The 23,832-nt window shown below is 45.3% G+C and overlaps 1 protein-coding gene across 1 annotated transcript in view; it reads left to right on the forward strand.

Annotated features, from left to right (window-relative positions):
• Window positions 1-15: 15 nt before the first annotated feature.
• Window positions 16-23,832, forward strand: part of LOC137536840 (oocyte zinc finger protein XlCOF7.1-like) — a 39,335-nt gene continuing 15,518 nt past the window's right edge. Inside the window, exons 1-7 of the mRNA XM_068259029.1 lie at window positions 16-90; window positions 3,303-3,466; window positions 4,853-4,969; window positions 5,060-5,183; window positions 5,306-5,403; window positions 6,401-6,506; window positions 9,100-9,972. Coding sequence (XP_068115130.1) covers window positions 3,329-3,466; window positions 4,853-4,969; window positions 5,060-5,183; window positions 5,306-5,403; window positions 6,401-6,506; window positions 9,100-9,972 — 1,456 coding nt within the window. The 5' untranslated portion in view covers window positions 16-90; window positions 3,303-3,328. The remainder of the gene's footprint in view (window positions 91-3,302; window positions 3,467-4,852; window positions 4,970-5,059; window positions 5,184-5,305; window positions 5,404-6,400; window positions 6,507-9,099; window positions 9,973-23,832) is intronic.

A 23,832-nucleotide genomic window follows, 5' to 3' on the forward strand; every position in this document is an offset into this window, starting at 1 on the left:
GTCTGTTTCCTGCTATGGATAATGTGTGCTGTGTATTGAGCTGGGGAGAAGCTCTAGGGAGCACATATAATTCTACAGGATTACTGTAATGTATATACATTTTTTTATATAACTATTTACCACTATGTTATTTTTCTGCTGTATTATTATATCATTACTGTGTGTATGATTTAATTATATTATGCTGTTTTATATTAAGATAGCAGATTTAAGTATTGTACACTATGCTGTAGATAAAGGAATTATGTTGAAAATAGTATGGATTTGTCCAGCAAGGATGTCAATTAAAGATCTGAGGCCATCCCTGGAAATCAGTAACATTTCACATATGCTGTATGATATAGTTATTATAAATATAAATCCTATTGTGTAAATCAGAAGTATGGAGAGGAATAAGTATGACTATTTCAGAGGAGCTTAAAGTGAACCAGAGCTGAGAGTTATATGGTGGCTGCCATATTTATTTCCTTTTTAAAGGAATCATTAGGGAACTGAAAAAAAAATGAGCTTTACTTACCCGGGGTTTCCTCCCGCCCCTGGCAGCCGATATGTCCCTCGCCGCAGCTCCATGGTCCTGGGATGCCCTCCGTTTCAGATGCCGACCTCACCAGATCAGCATCTACTGCATCTTCCACTGTCAATCACTCTCAAGTTGTCTAAAGCATTCTGTGCAGGTGCAGTAGTTCTGTGCCTGCGCAGAATTCTCCAAACAACGTGATAGTGATTGACAGCAGCGAATATGTGCATGAATAAAAAGTATACTTACCTTTGTAGTTTATCCTTAAGAGCAAAAAGTTTTAAATCAGAATAATACCATTTAAAACTTCTTGCTTTTACTGATGGCTAACACGGTACAATACCCTACTGCAACTGCCATCCTTAAAGAGGTAAGATCTACATACTTATAGATATTCTAAGCTATTATTAGATCCATTAGGGCACCTCCTACACAGTTTTTAGAATTCCTGTGCTGTCACAGCTGAGAGATCAAATTACACTTGTGATTACTTAAAGATGAGAGAATGGATTAGACAGGCTCTTCTCTCTAAGAACACACATGGTTCGTTTCTCTCTGTTTTCCTTGTGTCCTATGCAAGAGTTCAGAGCCACCTTACATCAAAATGGCAACAGTCCGGGAACAGTGGGGTCAAGGTGCCCACTAATGATACAATCTAGGGCGCTATTATGGTTAAGGTGACCCGGTGGGAAAACTCATAGTGAAATTCCACAAATGTGATTAGCTGCTGTTTCAACAGTTCTCCAATGACAGCGGCATCTACAACTTTTAGGTTTTGGAGAGCAAGCAATAATAACTACACCCAAACTATTCGGCCAATTACAAAACTTCACGTTGTAAAGGGTTCTGTGAATGGAGAACTGATCCATTTGAGGTTTCCCACTGGGTCACCTCAACAATATCAGCTCCCAATCTTTATTGTAAAATGTTACCATTTCTGTGTAATATTGGAGACTACCTAAAGTATCCATTCATTGTTTACTACTATGTAGATTTGGTAAGATTGTACAATCAATATTGTATCATTAGTGGGCACCTTTTATGCTAGGTACACACCATACAATTTTCTGTAATGCTGAGAATACACGGCTCGATTCTGAGTCATTTAGATGGCTCGATAGATCATTTCCGACACGTCCGATTTCCCGCCCGGTCATTTTGCTGCTTGATTCTGCATTGAGGACAATGGAAAAAGATAAGAAAAAGGAACAGAAGAAAAGAGAATCGAGCAGGGAATCGATCAAGCAGCAAAATCGAGCCATGTATGCCCAGCATTAGATTTACCTGCCAGATAGATAATTTCCAACATCTAACTGCATAGCAATTAGGCATTGTTCTACTTACCAGGAGATAACCAGAAGACAATGCACCAGAGGTAATGACCAGCCTCTTCAGAAAATAATCTTAAGCCCAATCTACACGATCCGATTCTTTTTACGATTCGATTAAATCCAACATGTCCGATCAGGATTCAATTCAATTCGATTTGCCATTGCAAAACAATGGCAAATCGAATTGAATCAAATTGAATCCCGATCGGACATGTCAGATTTAATCGGATCGTAAATAGAATCGTAATCGAATTGTACAAAGAATCGGATCGTGTAGATTGGGCTTAAAGGTACATACACACATCGAATTTTTCCAAATGACCGGTCGTTTGGACATTTGAACGTCCGGTCGTTTGGACGTCAGATCGGGCGTGTGTACGGTTGGTCGTAAAAGCCGTCTTATCAGCTGAACGACCAACCGTACACACGCCCGATTTGACGTCCAAAAGACCAGACGTTCAAACGTCCAAACAATCGGTCGTTTGAAAAAATCTGATGTGTGTACGAGCCTTTACAGAAAATCTAAACAGAAAATTGTATGGTGTATACTAGGCATTACTGGAGTGGTGAGTTCAGTTCCCAGTGGGATGCTATGTCAATATAATTTTTTTCTAAGGATAAATGTGTATAAGGATAAATGTGGATGGTCCTATGTATGTACTCTGTAATATGTAAAGCTAAAGAGTCGCCTGACAATGGATCGGGGAACCTCACAGCAACTCCGTCCGACGAACAAGGTTCCCCAATCCATGTTCCTGTGCCGGGCGGGAACGAGAGTTCAAACTATCATGGCACTTTCCATGGGAGTCATCAGGGATCTTAAAGATACGATCCACCATGATGGCCGGTATCGTCTCACGTCGCAAAGCATCATTTTCCTAGTCGCGCCTTTGTACCCATGTAGCGTGATTGTGGAAACGATTGCTCAAAAAATCGCAGGCTGTTGGAAAAATCGCCCTGAAAATCACATAGTGGGTATGGGCTTTTAATCAGAGCCATATCCTATTATCCTATCTAATAAAGCCGCTGGTGTGAGCGTCCGCCTGCTTCTATGTGCGTAAACAGTACTGCGCATGGGCAACGCCTTGCGCCCGTGCACCAGGGGCCACGGGCGTATGGGCAGCTGCCTGTGTGTGGTCAGGGCCGCGGACATGCGCGCTTGGAAACTAGGCGTGTGCGAACAGGCGAGCGGCAGACATTCACACGCGTGGGGCCGCAACCGACCTAGTGACCGTTAATTAACAAACGGGCCTAATGGCTAGTGGCTAGTGGATGTATAATAATGTGTTACTGTGGTGATGACCAGAGGAGTGTAAGCGCCTCTGGTGCAGGGACTGAGGGTACTAGTTATGTATTTTCTGTACACTGCAGCAGGATGTATCAAGGTTTTATAAACGTGTACAAATATAGCTAGTATACATTGAAACACATTTGCTCTGTCATTGTGTTTGCAGGATGAAGTTACTGTCATCTGCAGAAAATGGTTATTCTCAAGTCTCCACACCCTGAGTCACTGCTTTGTGAAAGCGATGTGATTTCTTCAATGGACAGTGAAAAGGACAAGACTGAGGTGATCTTAAACCTCAGCCTGGAAATCATCTATCTGCTGACTGGAGAGGTGAGAATTCTGTGTGTCACATGCCGGGCTGGGATGAGGCAGAGGCTGAGGAGGCACCAGCCTCTGGGTGCACAAACTTGAGGCCCCCCCCCTCGCCCAGCCATATGTAAAATCGCTAGCTCAGCTGTAAAAGTTCTCGTGACTCTGCATGTTTATGGGCTGCCTAATACTGGGGGTACATTTAATTATCTAAACTGAGGAGGGGAGCTGCCTAATACTGGGGCTCATCTGGCTATCTAACTTTGGAAGTTTACTACCTAATACTGGGGGAAGACCTACCTAATACTGGGGGCACATTTGCTATCTACACTTGGGACGGGTTCTCTAGTGCTAGAGAACTTTCTCCCAGCCCTGTTCATATGACATTCTTAATTAACAAAAGGTAGATCTTGCTGGAGAGATGAGGAGGATTCTGGGAGAGTCACATGACATCACTCTTATCAGTATTAATAAAAATGACTGAAGAGGTGAGGACAATTTTAATAAATTACAATATCATGAAATACCACTTTTGTTGACAGAAATACAATGTATTCAGTGCAGCTTCATAGATTGCAACAAACTAATGGCTGCCATTATTTTATTTTGCCTACTTTGTCTTTCAGTGCGCGTAAACGTCAAGCAAATTATAATTGTTTTATAATAAAATGGCAGGTAGGAGTATTAGAGTTTTTTTGTACCAGTCAGCGAATTTGTGAAAAACAAAAGTTTGCTTTCTTAAAACAGAAAGAATTTGCGATAATTCAGGTTGGAGTGAGCTTGAGATGTCTCCCAGAGCAACACTACTGAATATATGCAAATTAACCACTGTACCCTTAGCAGCTAAACACACCTCCAGAACCGCTGGAATGCAATGATGTGTCAGCTTGTTAATTTGTACAGAGCCATAATAATCCAACATGCATACAGACTGTTTCGGATTGTTTGATCCTCATCATGGTATGGATTAATTTGGCTCTATGCAGTAGGGCTTGTAACACCGAGAGGTACAGACTAACCAGCAAGCTCATGGTGACCCAGAACTCTGGGTCACCATGAGCTTGCTGGTTAGCGAATTTGTGCAGGTGTTGAAATGGGCACATCCAGGTCAGAACAATCATTACACCAGAGTTCTGTTGACATGGTTGCAATGTGTCGTAAACTAAGCTTACTGTACATTTTGCACACATTTAGCTGGCTGCAAATTTAAGTGGAAATTTAATCTTAATAATGTCAAGTTAGGGAATGGTTTGTGTAGCAATGATATATATATATATATATATATATATATATATATATATATATATATATATATATATATATATATATATATATATATATATATATATATTTATATTTAGCAATTTTAGAATAATTGCACATATTTCCTTTAAATCTGTTACAAAGGACTATGGACCCCTAAATAAGAAGTTTGATGACCCATCATCTCTGTTACCCAAGAGAAATAATGACAAGAAGATTCTAGAAGTCATCAAGAAAATGATTGAGCTGCTGACAGGAGAGGTGAGCTGTGCAGGGGAATTATGGGATATGATACTGTAACAGAAAGGGTGTGTCCAGTCCAGATGATGACTGTGTGATTATGTGTGGCAGGTTCCTATAAGGTGTCAGGATGTTGCTGTGTATTTCTCCATGGAGGAGTGGGAGTATTTAGAAGGATACAAAGATCTCTACAAGGATATCACCATAGAGAAAGAGTCACCCCTTCCATTACTAGGTAAGGGGAGACTTTAAAGTCATAGGAAGTATTGAGTAGCATGGAGGGTCTACCTAGATTCTCCCATCATCTGATGAACACGTAGAAACAATGTATTCACTCAGTGTGTGTGTTTCCTACAGATGTATCTGGTAACAGTAACCCTCCAGAGAGATGTACTGGTCCTCTTTATTCCCAGGATTGTGTACAGGAAAATCTCACCATCCCCCAATATTATCAGGTAAGTGATGGATGAACATATCTTCCACACTGGTATACTGACTAGATTTTGTTGTTATTTAACTGAAGCTATAAATATGAGAATGTTGAGAGTGCTTAAAGTGTACCTGAGACGATATAATAAAAAAGTTTTAAACATACCTGGGGCTTCCTCCAGCCCCCTTTAATCTGATTAGTCCTTCACCGTCCTCCTCCGCTGCCTGCAGCCTCCGCAATCCAGCCCAGTAATTGCGGGAGTTGGGGGCTTACTGCACATGCGTGGCCCACCCGCGTGCACTGCTCTATCATGCTCCCGTCACAGGTAGAGTTCTGCATCTGCACAATACACTCCCAGCCGTGAGACGGGGGAGCACGCTTGGCCGCACTGCGCCTGCGCCGACTGGCCTGCAGAATTACTGGGCTGATTGCAGAGGCTGCACGCGGCAGAGGAACGCATGAGGGATTGATCAGGCCGAAGGGAGCTGGAAGAAGCCCCTGGTATGTATAAAAAAAAAAACAATTTCCCTCCATATCAGGTACACTTTAAAAACACTGGTGTAGGCGCTCTTGATGATAGACAACAACTAAAGCTATTATATAGGTGAGACGAACCGACAGTATCTCGGGCACTTTTATTGAACTGATGAAGTGGGCCAAGACCAGTGAAACGCAATGTCTATTGTGCAGGAATGAATACCTTTTAAATTAATTATTGGTTTGTTCTTTTGGGAAAGTAAGACCTTATACTTCTCACCTATATAGTAGCTTTAGTTGTTGTCTATCAACAAGGGGCCTCCACCAGTGTTTTTAGCATAGTCTATACCCTTTGGGGTTTATAGACACAAGGACCCTGCAGTCCTCACAACTATCCAAGAAGAGCGACCAAACAGCAGCTGCTATTATAAAAAACCGAGCTGGGATGGTCACATTCCCGCAGACTCTCAAATATTTGGAGGTTACTGGTTACCAGCAGGAATTGAAAAAGCCTTAATGTTGAAAGTGGTTTGTTTTCTTTGTAGGGTGAAGATGTGGTTGTGGTTAAAGTAGAACCTGATGAAGAAGAACCATCTGCGAGGAGTGATGAGTTGTTTATGGGTGAAGAAATTCCTTCAAAGAACAGCTCAGGTGAGGATTAAATACCAAATAAAGAAGAGACAGTCAATGTTTCTGTTCAGCCACTAAAGTAAACTCACTCCAGTAGAAAGTAATGGGTAAACTCTCAGTGGTGGGAATGGCGCTATCAGCCTCTATTAAAACAACTCGACATATAGTTTGTGCCTATTGGGGGAGTCAGGAATCATCAACCGCTAATTATGGAATATGTGTCCATTAATTGGATAAGGACACTTGACCTTCTGTTAGAAATAATGGAGAGACATTATGTGGTCAGTGGGGGAGTCAGAAGACACCAGCCCCTATTAGAAATAACGGGGAGACAGTATGTGCCCAGTGGAGGAGTCAGAAGACACCAGCCCCTATTAGAAGTAATGAGAAGACAGTATGTGGCCAGTGGGGGAGTCAGGAGACATCAGCCCCTATTAGAAGTAATGGGGAGACAGTATGTGCCCAGTGGGGGAGTCAGAAGACATCAGCCTCTATTAGAAGAAATGGGGGGACAGTATGTGGCCAGTGGGGGAGTCAGGAGAAATCAGCTCCTATTAGAAGTAATTGGGAGACAGTAAGGTATGTGCCAAGTGGGAGTAAGGAGACATCAACGCTATTAGAAGTTATAGAGAGACAGTAGGTGGCCAGTGGGGGAGTCAGGAGGTATCAGCCCCTATTAGAAGTAATGGGGAGAAAGTATGTGCCCAGTGGGGAGTCAGGAGACATCAGCCCCTATTAGAAGTAATGGGGAGACAGTATGTGGCCAGTGGGGGAGTCAGGAGACATCAGCTCCTATTAGAAGTAATGGGGAGACAGTATGTGCCCAGTGGGGGAGTCAGGAGACATCAGCTCCTATTAGAAGTAATGGGGAGACAGTACTGTATGTGCCAAGTGGGAGTGAGGAGACATCAGTGCTATTAGAAGTTATAGAGAGACAGTAGGTGGCCAGTGGGGGAGTCAGGAGACATCAGCCCCTATTAGAAGTAATGGGGGGACACTATGTGGCCAGAGGGGGAGTCAGGAGACATCAGCCTCTAGAGACAGTATGTGCCCAATGGAGGGAGTCAGGAGCCATTAGCCTCTATTAGAAGTAATGGGGAGACAGTATTTGCCAGTGGGGCAGTCAGTAGACATCAGCCTCTATTAGAAGTAATGGGGAGACAGTATGTGGCCGGTGGGGGAGTCAGGAGACATCAGCCCCTATTAGAAGTAATGAGGAGACAGTATGTGCCCAGTGGGGGAGTCAGGAGACATCAGCCCCTATTAGAAGTAATGGGGAGACAGTATGTGGCCAGTGGGGGAGTCAGGAGACATCAGCTCCTATTAGAAGTAATTGGGAGACAGTAAGGTATGTGCCAAGTGGGAGTAAGGAGACATCAACGCTATTAGAAGTTATAAAGAGACAGTAGGTGGCCAGTGGGGGGAGTCAGGAGACATCAGCCTCTATTAGAAGTAATGGGGAGACAGTATTTGCCAGTGGGGGAGTCAGGAGATATCAGCCCCTATTAAAAGTAATTGGGAGACAGTATGTGGCCAGTGGGGGAGTCAGGCAACATCAGCCCCTATTAGAAGTAATGAGGAGACAGTATGTGCCCAGTGGGGGAGTCAGGAGACATCAGCCCCTATTAGGAGTAATGGGGAGACAGTATGTGCCCAGTGGGGGAGTCAGGAGACATCAGCCCCTATTAGAAGTAATGGGGAGACAGTATGTGGCCAGTGGGGGAGTCAGGAGACATCAGCTCCTATTAGAAGTAATTGGGAGACAGTAAGGTATGTGCCAAGTGGGAGTAAGGAGACATCAACGCTATTAGAAGTTATAAAGAGACAGTAGGTGGCCAGTGGGGGGAGTCAGGAGACATCAGCCCCTATTAGAAGTAATGGGGAGACAGTATGTGCCCAGTGGGGGAGTCAGGAGACATCAGCCCCTATTAGAAGTAATGGGGAGACAGTATGTGCCCAGTGGGGGAGTCAGGAGACATCAGCCCCTATTAGAAGTAATGGGGAGACAGTATGTGGCCAGTGGGGGAGTCAGGAGACTTCAGCCCCTATTAGAAGTAATGGGGAAACAGAATGTGGCCAGTGGGGGAGTCAGGAGACTTCAGCCCCTATTAGAAGTAATGGGAAGACAGTATGTGCCCAGTGGGGGGAGCCAGGAGACATCAGCCCCTATTAGAAGTAATGGGAAGACAGTATGTGCCCAGTGGGGGGAGCCAGGAGACATCAGCCCCTATTAGAAGTAATGGGGAGGCAGTATGTGCCCAGTGAGGGAATCAGGAGACATCAGCCCCTATTAGAAGTAATGGGGAGACAGTATGTTCCCAGTGGGGGGAGTCAGGAGACATCAGCCTCTATTAGAAGTAATAGGGAGACAGTATGTGCCCAGTGGGGGAGTCAGGAGACATCAGCCCCTATTAGAAGTAATGGGGAGAGAGTATGTGCCCAGTGGGGGAGTCAGGAGACATCAGCCTCTGTTAGCAGTAATGGAGAGACAGTATGTGCCGAGTGGGGGAGTCAATAGCCACCAGCCCCTATTAGAGGTAATAGAGAGACAGTATGTGGTTATGATATTGTTAATATCATGGAGACACTGTTTTTAATTTCCCCACTGTTGTAGATGAACAACAGATAAGGAGTAACATGGTGGACTGTCCTGTGATCTCTCCAGCTGGTGAAATAGATGATGCTGCTATCACATCTGATTCATCACAAGGAAGCCTTCTTAATACAAATCTACACTTAGAACTTCACAGTGACAATGCTCCATTAGTTCCTTCTGCTACTGATCATTCCATGACTGCCTCACATCTTCCTTCTCCAACTGGTGGAACATGTCAGTCTTCAGACCTCGGTCAGTCTTGCACTCAGATGGACGTTCTTCTTTCTCACCAGAGGACTCATAATTATGGAGATGACTTGAAGGCCACATCTAATTTTGATGCCCATCAAATAACGTATGGGAAATGGAAAGTATATTCGTGTCTTCAGTGTGATAGAATATTTTCGTACAAACACAATCTTGTTAGCCATCAATCTATCCACACGGGTGAGAAGCCATACTCCTGTTCTGCCTGCGGGAGACGTTTTTTGAAGAAGTCAAATCTTGACGCACATAAGAGGACTCACTCTGGAGAGAAGCCATTCTCCTGTCATCAGTGCGGAAAAAGTTTTACTCAAAAGTCGACTCTTGTTAGACATAAGAGAACACACACTGGTTTCCACCCATATTCCTGTTCTGAGTGTGGGAAAACGTTTGCACAAAAATCAGGTCTGGTCAGGCATCAGGCAACTCACACTGGAGCCTATCCCTTTACCTGTTCGGAGTGTGGGAAAGGTTTTACGGCAAAGTCCGTTCTGCTTATCCACCAGAGAGTTCATACGGGAGAGAAGCCATTTTTGTGTTCTCTGTGTGGAAAACGTTTTAGATATAAAGAAAGTGCTGATAGGCACCGATTGTCATGCTGTGAGGGTGATCCCACCTCTGGAAGATAGGATGGTTGGGGGAGAATATAAAATAATTATGGGTTACAAAACACAACAAGAGGGCATTTCACAAAACTTGGACTCCAAAAAGTAACCCAATTCCTTATTAAGACTTTGTTGTACAAGAGTCAAGATTTGTTACGTTAAAGCATTCAGAATGGGTGAATGAGTTTACATCATAACTAGTTCTGGTTATGTATTTTAAAATTCAAGGATGGAATAATGACGTTCTCCAAGCAAATGAAACATTTTTTATTGTTACCCCAGACAGCAGATGAAAATGTCCAACTCAAAGCAAACCTGTGACGAAGAAAGAATTAAAAGTCAGTATCTGGTAGTGGGAAGACTCTGGTTGGTCCAGAGGTTTCCTAGATTCTCCTTGAGGGGGCCACTGCTACCCCGAAACCTCCTCTTCTTTTGGCCGCGTTCCTGTCCGTGTACGAGTGCATCCATACTGGGCATGTGCAAGTACAGTCTGAGTATGCCCAGGAGAATGTAGTGGCTGGATAGTGTAACCGTTAAGGGCTCTGCCTCTGACACAGGAGACCTGGGTTCAAATCTCGGCTCTTCCTGTTCAGTAAGCCAGCACCTATTCAGTAAGGAGCTCTTTGGGCAAGACTCCATAACACGGCTACTGCCTACGGAGTGCGCTCTAGTGGCTGCCTCGCAAGCGCTTTGAGAAAAGCGCTATACAAAAAAAGGAATAATAATAATCATGCACAAAGAAAAAATAATTATTCTGCTTGGCATGCGTGGACCGTAGTTGTGATTGCACAGTATGGATGCGCATGTACATGTACATAGACAAGACAAGACAAATAACATTTATATCGTGCTTTTCTCCTGGCGGACTCCAAGTGCCAGAGCTGCAGCCACTAGGGCGCGCTCTATAGGCAGTAGCAGTTAGGGAGACTTGCCTAAGGTCTCCTACTGAATAGGTGCTGGCTTACTGAACAGGCAGAGCTGAGATTCAAACCCAGGTCGCCTGTGTCAGAGGCAGAGCCCTTAACCACTACACTATCCAGCCACAGGAGTGCAGCTACAAGAGCATATTTGGCAAGCCCTTGTTCAATATGTCAATAGGGACCTTGCACTGGAACGGTGGGCTGCAGGAGGATCGGGGAAGTCTCTGGACTATCCAAAGGGCTTTGAACTACTGAGGTAAGTATCTACTTTTGTCTCCGGAGACGGTAAACCTGAGCAAAGTAAAATGAGCCTACAATGATGAAGCACATGATCAGAGATTAGCTTCAGGGAAAACAGAGTAATACATGTATGAGTTGTTTCAGAGAAAATAACAAGCAGATTGCTGTAATTATGGTAATTATGGCAGCTGATATATAGCTGGCACCATAATACCTTCATTGCTGCTAATCGCGGCTTTTATTATTACTGCCTACGGCATCAGCGAGGGGGTTTAGGGTGTTAGATGGGTTAAGGCTGGCTTTTAAAGAGAATCTGTATTGTTAAAATCGCACAAAAGTAAACATACCAGTGCGTTAGGGGACATCTCCTATTACCCTCTGTCACAATTTCGCCGCTCCTCGCCGCATTAAAAGTAGTTAAAAACAGTTTTAAAAAGTTTGTTTGTAAACAAACAAAATGGCCACCAAAACAGGAAGTAGGTTGATGTACAGTATGTCCACACATAGAAAATACATTCATACACAAGCAGGCTGTATACAGCATTCCTTTTGAATCTCAAGAGATCATTTGTGTGTGTCTTTCCCCCTGCAGCTCACTGAAGAGTTACAAGCTAATTGTTTGTTTCTTATAGACAGCTCTGCCCGGTTGTCTGTAATTCTGCAGTATGTGACTCATCAGTATGTGAACAGAGGATTTATCCAGCTTGTAAAAGATAAGAGATCAGAGAAAAGCTGGCTAATGTAAATAAACACACACACACACAGGGGAGTGTGCATAGAGGGGGCATGCATAGCAGATCACACTGAAGAGTTGGCAGCCTTCCAGACACAGGATGACAAGTCCGACAGGGGAAAGATAAGCTGATTTATTACAGAGATGGTGATAGTATAAAGTGCTGCAGTAAGCCAGAGCACATTATAATAGGTTTAGGAACCTGTAGGATGGTAGAAAACCCAATGACATTTTTGTTACAGAGTCCCTTTAAGGTTAGGCATGGAGCAGTTAAAGGACAACTGAAGCGAGTGGGATATGGAGGCTGCCATATTTATTTCCTTTTAAAACGGACCTGAACTCAGAACTTCCTCTTAAAGATATGCAACAGCATAATAACCGTTAAAGGAAAACATTTCTTTGTTACAACTACTGTAAATCTGCAGTTTGTCTACTCCTGCTTTCATGGAAGCAGACTTATTGTTAACGTCCTGTGTTAATCTATAAGCTCTCTACCACTGCTCACACAGCTGAGGAATCAAATTACAACTTGTGATTAATCACAGATGAGGGGGGAATTAGACAGGCTAAACTCTCTAAATACATACAGGGTGAATTTCTCTAAGTTTTCCTTCTGTCCTGTGCAAGAGTTCAGGTCCACTTTAAGCAATACCAGTTGCCTGATTTTCCTGCTGATCCTCTGCCTCTAATACATTTAACCATAAGGTGCGTACACACGCACTATTTTAACAAACGATGGGTCCGTCAGACCCTCCCGCGGCGCGGTCATTCTGCCGACAGTAGTACGTGAGTACAGGCTGTCAGCAGACAGATAACTGTTTTTGACAGATCACCCGGGCGGATCAGTCAAAATCAGTCTTATCAGTCTGCCGACAGCCTGTACTCAAGTACTACTGTCGGCAGAACGACCGCGTCGCGGGAGGGTCTGACCGACCCGTTCTTTGTTACAATAGTGCGTGTGTACGCACCTATAGACCTATAGCAAATCGGGTGTTTCTGACATCGTCAGATCTGACAAGTTTAGCTGCATGCTTATTTCTGGTGTGATTCAGACACTACTGCTGCTAAATAGACCAGTAAAGATTATATTTTACTATAGGAATTAAGTAGAATATCAATAATTTTACCGATATTCTACCTTTCGAGGGGTAGCAGCACAAAATGACAGCAAGGGACTAGGAGGTCTTCAGGGGGCGTGGTTGGAAGACGCCCAGGTAAGTAGATGACCACATTATATTTCCCCCTGAAGAGCTTATGTTGGAGTTGAAGCCAAAGGATATTAACCTCCTATCTCTCATTGTGGTTTTATGTGAAACTTTCAAAATTAAAACACAGAAGACAATAATAAAAGAGATTGGAACTAGGAAATGGATGTCACTGTGCTTGTTTCAAGCTTTTTATGCTTTTACTTTTTATGGTAAAAAAAATACAATCATGAAAAGAAATGTAAACTGAAAAATCTCAAAATGGATTTGTTAAAAGCCAAAAAAGGCGTTGCTAAATAAGATCTGTTAAAGGTGTCCACCAATGATACATTCTTGATTGTACAACATCTCATACAAATCTCAGTAGTAGAAAGTAAACTGAGTCAATATAGTTTGAATAGATACTTTAGGTAGTTTTTCATATTACATAAAAAGTGGTAAGATTGTACAATCAAGATTGTATCATTAGTGAGCACCTTTAAGGTTACCATACATCTAGCGATTATAGGCAGATTCGACCAAGAGACAAATCTGCCCATACACTACAGGCCGATTCCCGATCAATTTCATGCTGAAATTGATCAGAAATCGGCCATTTGACGTCACATGCGACTACCTTGCTGCCGTGATGGGGGGATACCCTTGTGTTAAAATGTTCCCCTGGTCCCCAATGCAAGGGATACATTACCTGCCCACGGTCTCCGCTTGTCCCCCGCTGGCTCCGGGCGCACTCTGTTCTCCATACAGGCACGCCATGTGGTTGCCTAGTAACGTGGCCGTGTGTGACCTCTGATGTCATATGCGTGCCTTTGCTAGGCATTGTAGGCAACCACTTTGGAAATGTATGGAGAGCGGAGTGAGCCCGGAGCCAGCAGATGACAAGCGGAGGTCACGGACAGGTAATATATAACTTGCACTGGGCACCAGGGGGGGATTTAACACGGAGGGGGACAACGCCAGGGGTTTTGTTGCGTTTGTCGATCGGCCCAAAATTGCACACTGTTACTGCCACACACCCAGTCGAACAAGTCGGCCGAATATCTTGCCGAATGTGCAATCGACTTATGCAACCAATTATATCCCGAAATTGGTCACATTGTCGGTCGGGCATGTACTTGGCGGCACCGATTTTCATCCAATTCAGTTATAATAATCAAATCAGATGGTCCATCGGCTGCCAAGCCACCTGATGTATGGCTACCTTTAAGCTATCTGTATAAGGTTATAAAGAAACTACAATGTATAACCAAATCCCTTCTGTCTACCTCAGAAGAATGACTTCTTTGGGTGCCCATACAACTCAATATTGTGGCACGATCGACCTTACCGATTCGATGATTTTATCGTAACAAAAGGGAATTAGTGTCACAATATGTACACCCGATCAATCTCAATCAAATTCCATCTAAAATCGGTCAAAAGGGTCGATCGGGTGCGGCGTGGTAACAGCTTTTGATATTGGTAACGGTAATTGGTAATGCGGTGTTACCGGCTTTTAATGGACAGATGGACCCCCAGCCGGTGTCACCCCAAAGTGTAAAGTTTCCCCCACATACCTGTGCTCTGTACGTTAAAGGGAACCTAAACTGAGAGGGATATGGATGTTTCCTTTTAAACAATACCAGTTGCGTGGCAGTCCTGCTGATCTCTTTGGTTGCAGTAGTGGCTGAATCACAGACCTGAAACAAGCATGCAGCTAATCCAGTCTGACTTCAGTCAGAGCACCTGATCTGCATGCTTATTGAGGGGCTGTGGCTGAAAGTATTAAAGACACAGGATCAGCAGGAGAGTCAGGCAACCAGTATTTTTTTTAAAGGAAAAATCCATATACTTCTCAGTTTAGGTTCCCTTTAAAGCGGGGGTGCCCAATAGGTCGATCACGATCTACCGGTAGATCGTGACCACCTATTTGGTAGATCGCAGCCTCTTGGCCGCGTCCCATCACAATTTGCGGCCGGCAGCTTTCCCATCATATTTTGCTGCCAGCCGCCGGCCAATAGGAAGCGGGGAAGAGCGAGGAGGCGCGGCTGAAGAGGCCATGACGCGACGTCATGGCTGGCGGCGGCGGTGCCGGGCACACGCGCACACGCTGGACGGTGGCTGCACAGGATGCAGGCTCCTACCGCGCATGCGCGGCTGCACAACGTGAGGGGCTGCAGTAGCTGACGCTACACCGGAGCGCTCCGAGTCCGAGAGGGGAGACCAGACATCGCCGCTGGAGAGAGGTAAGTGATCGAGCACCCATGCTACCTACGCTAATGGCACCTATCCCTACCTTCCTACGCTAGAGGCACCTATCCCCACCTACCTACCTATGCCAAAGGGACCCACCCCCACCTACCTACCTATGCTAAAGGGACCCACCCCCACCTACTTACCTATACTAAAGGGACCCATCCCCCACCTACTTACCTATACTAAAGGGACCCATCCCCACCTACCTATGCTAATGGCACCCATCCCCACCTACCTATGCTAAAGGGACCCACCCCCACCTACCTATGCTAAAGGGACCCATCCCCACCTACCTATGCTAAAGGGACCCATCCCCACCTACCTATGCTAAAGGGACTTATCCCCACCTACCTATACTAAAGGGACTCATCCCCACCTACCTATGCTAAAGGGACCCATCCCCACCTACCTATGCTAAAGGGACCCAACCCCACCTACCTATGCTAAAGGGACCCATCCCCACCTACCTATGCTAAAGGGACCCATCCCCACCTACCTATGCTAAAGGGACCCATCCCCACCTACCTATGCTAAAGGGACTTATCCCCACCTACCTATACTAAAGGGACTCATCCCCACCTACCTATGCTAAAGGGACCCATCCCCACCTACCTATGCTAAAGGGACCCATCCCCACCTACCTATGCTAAAGGGACCCATCCCCACCTACCTATGCTAAAGGGACCCATCCCCACCTACCTATGCTAAAGGGACCCATCCCCACCTACCTATGCTAAAGGGACCCATCCCCACCTACCTACCTATGCTAAAGGGACCTATCCCCACCTACCTACCTATGCTAAAGGGACCCTTCCCCACCTACCTACCTATGCTACAGGGACCCATCCCCACCTACCTACCTATGCTAAAGGGACCCACCCCCACCTACTTACCTATGCTAAAGGGACCCATCCCCACCTACCTATGCTAATGGCACCCATCCCCACCTACCTATGCTAAAGGCACCTATCCCCACCTACCTATGCTAAAGGGACCTATCCCCACCTACCTATGCTGAAGGTACCTATCCCCACCTACCTATGCTAAAGGCACCTGTACCCAGCTACCTTTGCTGAAGGAACCTATACTTAGCTACCTATACTGGAGGCACTTGTACCTGGGGGCTATTCGTGACGGGGGGGGGGGGGGGGGTCTGCAACACTTTAAATGTTGGTAGATCTCCTGGACTTGGCAAATTTTAAAGTAGCTCGCGAGCCGAAAAAGTGTGGGCACCCCTGCTTTAAAGAGAACCCGAGGTGTGTTTAAAGAATGTTATCAGCATACAGAGGCTGGATCTGCCTATACAGCCCAGCCTCTGTTGCTATCCCAAACCCCACTAAGGTCCCCCTGCACTCTGCAATCCCTCATAAATCACAGCCGTGCTGTGAGGCTGTATTTACATCTGTAGTGTCAATCTCAGCTGCTCCCCCGCCTCCTGCATAGCTCCGGTCCCTGCCCCCGTCCCTTCCCTCCAATCAGCAGGGAGAGAAGGGATGCAGGCGGGGACTGGAGTTCTACAGGAGGCGGGGAGGGCAGCAGATTGACACTATAGAGATAAACACAGCCAGCTCTGACAAGCTGTTTGTCAGCAGCGTGGCTGTGATTTATGAGGGATTACAGAGTGCAGGGGGACCTTAGGGGGGTTTGGGATAGCAACAGAGGCTGGGCTGTATAGGCAGATCCAGCCTCTGTATGCAGATAATATTCTTCAAACCCACCTCGGGTTCTCTTTAAAGTCTCACCTCTCCACCGGCGTGACTATGGTGTACACTATCACCAACAGTGCCTGTACCATGTGGCACTGACGGATATGTGATGTCACATGTGCAGAGTGACGTTGTACCAGTGCTCTCGTCATTGGGGGTGGGAATACACTTTACACTTGGGTGGCCTGGCAGGCAGTGACACAAGGATCATTTCTAGTAGATTTCATGCTGAAGTTGTATGTTGGAAATTGCTGGGCAGTGTGTGGGCAGACAATAGACCCCCCTCTGGTCAGATTTGATCAGAGTGGTATCTGTCTGAAGGTGGCCACTCACCATACAGTTTTTGAAATTTCTTTTCAATTCAAGGATCACAATCAATTTTTCTGATTGATTGTAACATTTGAGAAAATCTGACCAATGTATGAAACACGTTCATTTTTGCCCCAATTGATCAGAAAAATACACCACTCCCGATCGACTTATATCAAATAAAATATGGGAAATCCGGAAATCGGATTTCGTGCTCAAATGAAAAAAAGAAAATCGATTATAAATCCAATCATTTTTATCGAATTGCCGTAAATAGGATCATGTTATTGCAACGCGTGGGGCTACCGTTATGGCCGATCTGGCCATACATCGAGTCATGTATGGCCCGCTATTGAGTTTTAAAAAATATAGAGGACAATATGATTTGAAGTGAATGAAAAAGTATCAACAGAAAACACCCCAAAGGTTTACAAAATACATCAGTGCAAAATGTAAAAAGGGTATGGTCTGAAGTCTGGAGAAATGGTGCATCAAAGAAATTGTCTGTGGCGGCTGTCAGGGCTCGTTCAAAAAAAAGCGTTAAAAAAAAAAGCAGCATGCAAGCAAGTTCCGGGAGGCGCTAAAAAACAAATTGCGCACAAAATCGCAAAATGCTTGTGTTTGCAATTTCGAATTTAGATGTGAACAAGGCCTGAAACAATGGAACATAGAAACACAAACACAGAAAGATAAAATCTTCTTCTTGTCCTGGATCCTTCAGATCCTTCCCGATCCTCTTTGCGTCACCTCGTTCCACCGCCGGGCACCTTTTCAAATCTCTTGCCGGCTTCTCCATGCGTTCAAGTCCAGTATCGAGCCACCCGTCTTTAGAAGTACTCGGAGACTCGAGTACTCTTGTGGCCTTCCGAAGAGACCCAATGGCCTCTTTGACGTTAAAGTTGAAGTCTCAAACGAGGGGGCCTGGCTGTGGAATGAAGGGATGCAGTGAGGAATGGGAAGGCTCTAAGGCATACATGTCAAACTCTGGCCCGCAGAATCAGTAAATTTGGCCCCCTAGGGGTTTCCCCACTTTCGACCACCAGGGAAGCTATACTGGAGGTGAAGCCCTAGATCACCAGGGAAGCCATAACGGGGATTTAGGGGGAAAGAACTAGACACCAGGGAACTGTATCGGGGAGTGTGGTCAATAGATACCAGGGACCTGTATAGGGATGGGGGGGGAGGGAGGGGGTTCACTAGACACAAGGGAAATGTATAGGGGAGGAAGGGGATGACTAGACACCAGGGAACTGTATAGGGGTGGAAGGACCACTAAACACCAGGAAACATTATAGGGCAGGGAGGAGGTGTTAGATACTAGGGAACTGTATAGGGGAGGTAGGCCATAAGACACCAGGGAACTTTATAAGGGAGGGAGGTGGACATTGCGTTTGGCTTTGTATTTGAGTTTGACACCCCTGCTCTAAGGGGCCCTGAGCCATTCCTATTTCACCTTTTTTTTTTTTTTATCAGGTTACAGTTGTCCTTTAAAGGATTGCTTCTGTGGAAAATGTGCATTAAAGTGGACCCAAATTAAAAATACAAGATTTCAGAAATACAATCTATTTTCTAAATTATAATTAGCAGCCTTTTTTCAGCTGCATGATGACAAATATAAAATATTTTACATTTATTGGAGGAACCCCTCCCTTCCTTTCATATTGCTGGGACAGAATCCGGCAGACTGGTGGAGTAGATGTTGTCCAGCAAAGGAGGAATTGCTAATGGTTGCCACCTGTATAACCATAGTTATGGAAGGAGAAGGGTGAAAAGTATGCATTGAAATGCTCATGGGATTGAAGGAGTGTTTATTTATGTTTATGTGTGTCAGAGTGGTGCAACTAAATATTTTGAATTGAAAAAATATTTGGGTTGTGTCCGCTTTAACTTGGAAATGCACTTTCTACTTTAACCACTTGAGGACCGCCCCCAGCCGATGGGCGGCGGCAAAGACTGGGCCCAAACGACCGCAATACGCCCATCGGCGGGGGCGGTTGCGGGAGTGGCTATGCGGCGATCGCGTCATTCGTGACGCGATCAGCCGCCGGGGACTGGCTCCGCCCACCGCTCGTAGTAACCCGCCGGCCGTTCGGAAGCGCCGGCGGGTTACTAGCACCCGGATCGCCGCATGTACATAGTATAATAGGCTTTGTAATGTATACAAAGCCTATTATACTGGCTGCCTCCTGCCCTGGTGGTCCCAGTGTCCGAGGGACCACCAGGGCAGGCTGCAGCCACCCTAGTCTGCACCAAAGCACACTGATTTCCCCCCCCCCTGCCCCCTGATCGCCCACAGCACCCCTCAGACCCCCCTCTGCCCACCCCCCAGACCACTGTTTGCACCCAGTCACCCCCCTAATCACCCATCAATCACTCCCTGTCACTATCTGTCAACGCTATTTTTTTTTTAATCCCCCCCCCTGCCCACTGCCCCCTCCTGATCACCCCCCACCCCTCAGATTCTCCCCAGACCCCCCCCCCCCCCCGTGTACTGTATGCATCTATCCCCCCTGATCACCTGTCAATCACCTGTCAATCAACCCGTCAATCACCCGTCAATCACCCCCTGTCACTGCTACCCATCAATCAGCCCCTAACCTGCCCCTTGCGGGCAATCTGATCACCCACACCAATAGATCGCCCGCAGATCCGACATCAGATCACCTCCCAAGTGCAGTGTTTACATCTCTTCTCTCCTCTAAACACCCACTAATTACCCATCAATCACCCATCAATCACCCTCTATCACCACCTGTCACTGTTACCCATCAGATTAGACCCTAATCTACCCCTTGCGGGCACCCAATCACCCGCCCACACGCTCAGATTGCCCTCAGACCCCCCTTTATCAATTCGCCAGTGCAATATTTACATCTGTTATTCCCTGTAATAACCCACTGATCACCTGTCAATCACCTATCAATCACCCCCTGTCACTGCCACCCATCAATCACCCCCTGTCACTGCCACCCATCAATCAGCCCCTAACCTGCCCCTTGCGGGCAATCTGATCACCCACCCACACCAATAGATCGCCCGCAGATCCGACATCAGATCACCTCCCAAATCCATCGTTTACATCTATTCTCTCCTCTAAACACCCACTAATTACCCATCAATCACCCCCTATCACCACCTGTCACTGTTACCCATCAGATTAGACCCTAATCTGCCCCTTGCGGGCACCCAATCACCCGCCCACACGCTCAGATTGCCCTCAGACCCCCCTTTATCAATTCGCCAGTGCAATATTTACATCTGTTATTCCCTGTAATAACCCACTGATCACCTGTCAATCACCTGTCAATCACCCCCTGTCACTGCCACCCATCAATCACCCCCTGTCACTGCCACCCATCAATCAGCCCCTAACCTGCCCCTTGCCGGCAATCTGATCACCCACCCACACCAATAGATCGCCCGCAGATCCGACATCAGATCACCTCCCAAGTGCAGTGTTTACATCTCTTCTCTCCTCTAAACACCCACTAATTACCCATCAATCACCCCCTATCACCACCTGTCACGGTTACCCATCAGATTAGACCCTAATCTGCCCCTTGCGGGCACCCAATCACCCGCCCACACCTCAGAACGTCCTCAGACCCCAGCCCTGATCACCTCGCTAGTGCATTGCTTGCATCTATTTTCCCCCTCTAATCACACCTTGAGACACCCATCAATCACCTCCTGTCACCCCCTAGCACACCTACCCATCAGATCAGGCCCTAATTTGCCCCGTGTGGGCTCCTGATCACTCGGCCAAACCCTCAGATCCCCCTCAGACCCCCTTCCGATCACCTCCCCAGTGCATTGATTGCATCTATTTTCCCCTCTAACCGCCCCCTGAGACACCCATCAATCACCTCCTGTCACCCCCTAGCACTCCTATCCATCAGATCAGGCCCAAAACATCCTGTCATCTAAGAGGCCACCCTGCTTATGACCGGTTCCACAAAATTTGCCCCCTCATAGACCACCTGTCATCAAAATTTGCAGATGCTTATACCCCTGATCAGTCATTTTGAGAAATTTGGTTTCCAGACTACTCACAGTTTTGGGCCCGTAAAATGCCAGGGCAGTATAGGAACCCCACAAGTGACCCCATTTTAGAAAGAAGACACCCCAAGGTATTCTGTTAGGTGTATGATGAGTTCATAGAAGATTTTATTTTTTGTCAAAAGTTAGTGGAAATTGGATTTTTATTGTTTTTTTCACAAAGTGTCATTTTTCACTAACTTGTGACAAAAAATAAAATCTTCTATGAACTCACCATACCGCTAACGGAATACCTTGGGGTGTCTTCTTTCTAAAATGGGGTCACTTGTGGGGTTCCTATACTGCCCTGGCATTTTAGGGGCCCTAAACCGTGAGGAGTAGTCTAGAAAACAAATGCCTCAAAATGACCTGTGAATAGGACGTTGGGCCCCTTAGCGCACCTAGGCTGCAAAAAAGTGTCACACATGTGGTATCGCCATACTCAGGAGAAGTAGTGTAATGTGTTTTGTGGTGTATTTTTACACATACCCATGCTGGGTGGGAGAAATCTCTCTGTAAATGGACAATTGTGTGTAAAAAAAATCAAAAATGTGTCATTTACAGAGATATTTCTCCCACCCAGCATAGTTATATGTAAAAATACACCACAAAACACATTATACTACTTCTTCTGAGTACGGCGATACCACATGTGTGACACTTTTTTGCAGCCTAACTGTGCTAAGGGGCCCAAAGTCCAATGAGTACCTTTAGGATTTCACAGGTCATTTTGCGACATTTGGTTTCAAGACTACTCCTCACGGTTTAGGGCCCCTAAAATGCCAGGGCAGTATAGGAACCCCACAAATGACCCCATTTTAGAAAGAAGACACCCCAAGGTATTCTGTTAGGAGTATGGTGAGTTCATAGAAGATTTTATTTTTTGTAACAAGTTAGCGGAAAATGACACTTTGTGAAAAAAAACAATTAAAATCAATTTCCGCTAACTTGTGACAAAAAAAAAAAATCTTCTATGAACTCACCATCCTCCTAACGGAATACCTTGGGGTGTCTTCTTTCTAAAATGGGGTAATTTGTGGGGTTCCTATACTGTCCTGGCATTTTAGGGGCCCTAAAGCGTGAGGAGTAGTCTTGAAACGAAATTTCTCAAAATGACCTGTGAAATCCTAAAGGTACTCATTGAACTTTGGGCCCCTTAGCGCAGTTAGGGTGCAAAAAAGTGCCACACATGTGGTATCGCCGTACTCAGGAGAAGTAGTATAATGTGTTTTGGGGTGTATTTTTCCACATACCCATGCTGAGTGGGAGAAATATCTCTATAAATAGACAATTGTGTGTAAAAAAAATAAAACAATTGTCATTTACGGAGATATTTCTCCCACCCAGCATGGGTATGTGTAAAAATACACCCCAAAACACATTATACTACTTCTCCTGAGTACGGCAATACCACATGTGTGGCACTTTTTTGCAGCCTAACTGCGCTAAGGGGCCAAAAGTCCAATGAGCATCTTTAGGCTTTACAGGGGTGCTTACAATTAGGCACCCTCCAAAATGCCAGGACAGTGAACACACCCCACAAATGACCCCATTTTGGAAAGTAGACACTTCAAGGTATTCAGAGAGGAGCATAGTGAGTCCGTGGCAGATTTCATTTTTTTTTGTCGCAAGTTAGAAGAAATGGAAACTTTTTTTTCTCTTTTTTTTGTCAGAAAGTGTCATTTTCCGCTAACTTGTGACAAAAAATAAAATCTTCTATGAACTCACCATGCCTCTCACTGAATACTTTGGGATGTCTTCTTTCCAAAATGGGGTCATTTGGGGGGTCTTTGTACTATCCTGGAATTTTAGCCCCTCATGAAACCTGACAGGTGCGCAGAAAAGTCAGAGATGCTTGAAAATGGGAAAATTCACTTTTGGCACCATAGTTTGTAAACGCTATAACTTTTACCCAATCCAATAAATATACACTGAATGGTTTTTTTTTTATCAAAGACATGTAGCAGAATAACTTTCGCGCTCAAATGTATAGGAAATTTTACTTTATTTGAAAAATGTCAGCACAGCAAGTTAAAAAAGTAATTTTTTTGCCAAAATTCATGTCTTTTTTGATGAATATAATAAAAACTAAATCTCGCAGCAGTAATCAAATAGCAGCAAAAAAAAGCTGTATTAGTGACAAGAAAAGGAGGTAAAATTCATTTAGGTGGTAGGTTGTATGACCGAGCAATAAACCGTGAAAGCTGCAGTGGTCTGAATGGAGAAAAAGGCTCTGGTCCTTAAGGGGCGAAAAGACTGTGGTCCTGAAGTGGTTAAAAGTGATTTTGTAGAATTCGGACACTCGTACTAAAAAAAGGATACATGAGATGAGCTGGGGTAAAAAAAAAAAATCTGATCTACTTATTTGGGGCTTCCTCTAGCCCCTTGAAGCCTGTGTATCCCTCGCCACAGCTCCACTCACATCCAGTTATCTGTGTTCCCCATAGTAGTGGCTGCCGACCAGCCACAGAAGCCACCAACCCAGCCGATAAGAAG

Source organism: Hyperolius riggenbachi, chromosome 10, assembly GCF_040937935.1.
Source record: "Hyperolius riggenbachi isolate aHypRig1 chromosome 10, aHypRig1.pri, whole genome shotgun sequence".
Lineage (NCBI taxonomy): Eukaryota > Metazoa > Chordata > Amphibia > Anura > Hyperoliidae > Hyperolius > Hyperolius riggenbachi.